Below are 3,215 nucleotides of genomic sequence, written 5' to 3'. Positions count from 1 at the left end.
TAAATTAATAGATATAAAGTTTTAATAACAACATTCAAGTTAATGTATTAGAAATAAATGACTAACATCTCATTAACTAAAATTAATCTTTATTTTTATTAATAATCATATTAATACGTAAAGTTAAAAGTTATGTGTCTTTTAAAAATATTATATAAAAAATGACTAATATGCAAGAATAGCAAAAAAAAAAAAAAAAACAACTCTAAATTATTATAATATTATTTTTATATGTATATGTATATATTTAAGATGTTTTATTAAAATTTTGACTTTATACCATCTTATTGAGATGTCCCTGCACGAAGAAGAGCTTCAAAGTACGTGTGAAAATAATTTTCTGCAAAAATAGAAACTAAAATTGCGTGCAATAATATTTGTGACTCGATTCGACTTTGAATCCACGTAAGCTTTAATGCCAGACTGTTATTTTTAATCCAAGTACAGTGCACTGTACTGAATTAGTCCAGTCAACACAACAGATAAGTTCATGCATAGGTATTGGTGCCACGTGTTGTTTAAGATTGTATGGTCAAGATTTTCCTATAAATTAGCCAACGGTATCCTTAACCGACTCCATGCCCTATATCCAAAATTGAGAACAATTAGTTAGAAAACCTTCAAATTTGAACCATAAACATTTAGTTTCGTTCGATGATTCAAAGACTTGATCGGAATGATCGCCGGATTTTGACATTCCCGGCGGTTCATCCCTGTGAAGGGATATCTCCGTCTACTCTTTTGAATTCTTTAATTTCTCTGTCCCATGACATTTGCAATTACAAATCGAAATTCTTTGCAACGCAAAGGAAAAATGTGCGAGAAACCATTAGACAAGTGGGAATCCTCTTGATTTTTTTCGAGGAAATCCGCGATCATGTTCCTACTAATAGAGATTCAATTGTTCTTTGTTTTGCAGAACTACACACAACATTTCAAAAGATAAAGTTTTTATTAGATGATTGTACGCGTGAGGGTGCGAAAACTTGGATGCTTATGAAATCCCACTCTGTAGCGGGTCAATTTCGAGTTTTGGTTAGAACTGTTGCTACTGCACTTGATGTTCTTCCTTTAGATTCTCTTAATGTTTCTAGAGAAATCAAGGAGTTGGTGTTAATGGTGGCTAACCAAGCACAAAGGGCAAAACTGGAGCTCGATCCGGAGGACGAAGAAGCAGTGAAGAGAGTAATTTTGATTATGAACCAATTTGAGAATAAATTTGAGCCTGACCACTGTGTAATCAAGAAGTTTCTTGATTATCTTGGTATCACCACCTGGACACAATGCCACAAGGAGATTAAATTCTTGGAAGATGAAATTAATTTTGAATGCTCGGAGAATTACGAAAGAGAAGTGCCTATGTTAAGTGGTTTAGTAGGACTCTTGAGCTACTGCAGAGGAATTTTATTCGAGGATTCTATTTATGGAAACACCGATCAAGCAGATGGGACATCCTGTCTGGAAACTTTGAGTTGCTTGAATCCTGAGGATTTTCGCTGTCCCATTTCTCTCGAACTCATGACGGATCCAGTTACTGTGTCCACGGGGCAGACGTATGATCGCACTTCGATTCAGAAATGGCTCAAGTCAGGCAACCTGATCTGTCCCAAAACAGGAGAGAAGCTACAGAGTATAGAATTAGTTCCTAATTCTACTCTGCTGAAGCTGATCCAACAATTCTGTGCTGACAATGGAATATCCCTAGCTAAATCAAGGAAGAAAAATCGCGATATATCACGTACCATTTTGCCAGGAAATCCAGCAGCTGCTGAAGCAGTCAAATTCCTCTCGGAATTTCTTGCGTGCAGGCTGTATTTTGGATCAGATCAGCAGAAAACCAAGGCTGCCTACGAAATCCGCTTGCTGGCGAAATCCAACATTTTCAACCGGTCCGTGTTAATCGAAGCTGCAACCATCCCAGCACTCTTACAAATGGTGAGCACAAATGATCCAGTTATGCAAGAGAACTCAGTTTCCGCCTTGCTTAAACTATCAAAACATTCCAACGGCAAGAAATTGATCATGGAAAATGGGGGCCTGAATTCGATTCTTGGTGTTCTCAAGAATGGCCTAAAGCTAGAATCTAAGCAAATTGCAGCTGCCATAATTTTCTACGTCTCATCTCCTCGCGAATACCGCAAGCTAATAGGCGAAAATCCAGAAGTATTTCCAGCTTTAGTGGAACTAATCGAATATGGAACAAGTTGTGGAAAAAAGAATGCCATAGTTGCAATATTTGGGCTACTGTTGAGTCACAGGAACCACGAGAGAGCACTTGGAGCTGGAACAGTTCCAGCACTAGTCAATCTTTTAGCTTCTTCAGATAAATATGAACTCAATACAGATGCACTCGCGGTTCTAGCTACATTATCCGAGAGAACAGAAGGGTCTTTCGCAATCTTAGAAGCCTCAGCATTACCAATAATCTTGAGTGAATTACAGAATACAAGTTCTCGAGCAGGGAAAGAGTACTGTGTTTCCATTTTGTGGTCATTATGCATCAATAGTGGTGCCGAGGTAATAGCTGCTCTTGTAAGAGAGCAGGCACTTATGCCGATTCTTTATTCACTTTTGACCGAAGGAACCAGCCAAGCAAAGAAAAGGACACGGTGTCTTATCAAGATTCTACAGAGATTTTGTGAAACAAGCAGTTCTATATTTGTGAGTGAAGTTCCACAAGAACAATTTATTGATGTCCGGTGAAAGGTCGAATAACTTAATTTTTGAATCTTTCGATTCTCCATGTAAATATTATAGAGTCCTGAATCCTGATAGTGGTAGACTGGTAGTTACTTGTGTCATGTTTAGCTCCTCTCTTTTTTTTCAGGAGCTAAATTCAGTGTAGGTCATTGGATTTGGGAACTTATACTTTTGAATAATTTTGTATACAATTCTTTGGTGTGATGATAATGAATTTGATCTTCTGTGATAACCAAATGGGAAACAACCTCTCTAAGAACTATGGATACTCTACCCTCCTCAGACCCCACTTTGTGGAAATACACCGATTATGTTGTTGTTGTTGTTGTGATAACCAAATGCCAAATGGGATAAGAGTCCAGTGACAGAGTTAAGCTTGTGAGAGGGGTTTATTTGAATTCTTTCATAGAAAAATTATGCAGCGTAAATTGAGTAAAAATAGTTTTTAAGGGTAATGTATAAAATGTTGTCTCCTTTGGCATGAGGAAAGATTCAAGTTCAGCAAGTAGGTTTAA

General features: G+C 37.2%; 1 protein-coding gene across 1 annotated transcript; it reads left to right on the top strand.

The window, feature by feature from the left end:
* The first annotated feature begins 582 nt into the window (after nucleotides 1-582).
* On the top strand, nucleotides 583-2,937 carry LOC107862406 (U-box domain-containing protein 19). The gene has a single exon (XM_016707982.2). It carries the CDS (start codon nucleotides 655-657, stop codon nucleotides 2,701-2,703), a length of 2,049 nt encoding a protein of 682 aa, XP_016563468.2. The 5' UTR covers nucleotides 583-654; the 3' UTR covers nucleotides 2,704-2,937.
* The last annotated feature ends 278 nt before the right edge of the window (nucleotides 2,938-3,215 follow it).

This window comes from Capsicum annuum, chromosome 3 (genome assembly GCF_002878395.1).
Source record: "Capsicum annuum cultivar UCD-10X-F1 chromosome 3, UCD10Xv1.1, whole genome shotgun sequence".
NCBI classification, from domain to species: domain Eukaryota; kingdom Viridiplantae; phylum Streptophyta; class Magnoliopsida; order Solanales; family Solanaceae; genus Capsicum; species Capsicum annuum.
This window is presented reverse-complemented; position numbering and strand designations above follow the sequence as displayed.

Bases quoted from the DNA above. Each gene is read 5' to 3' on its own strand.
- LOC107862406 (XM_016707982.2), top strand. From the start codon at position 655: ATGATTCAAAGACTTGATCGGAATGATCGCCGGATTTTGACATTCCCG.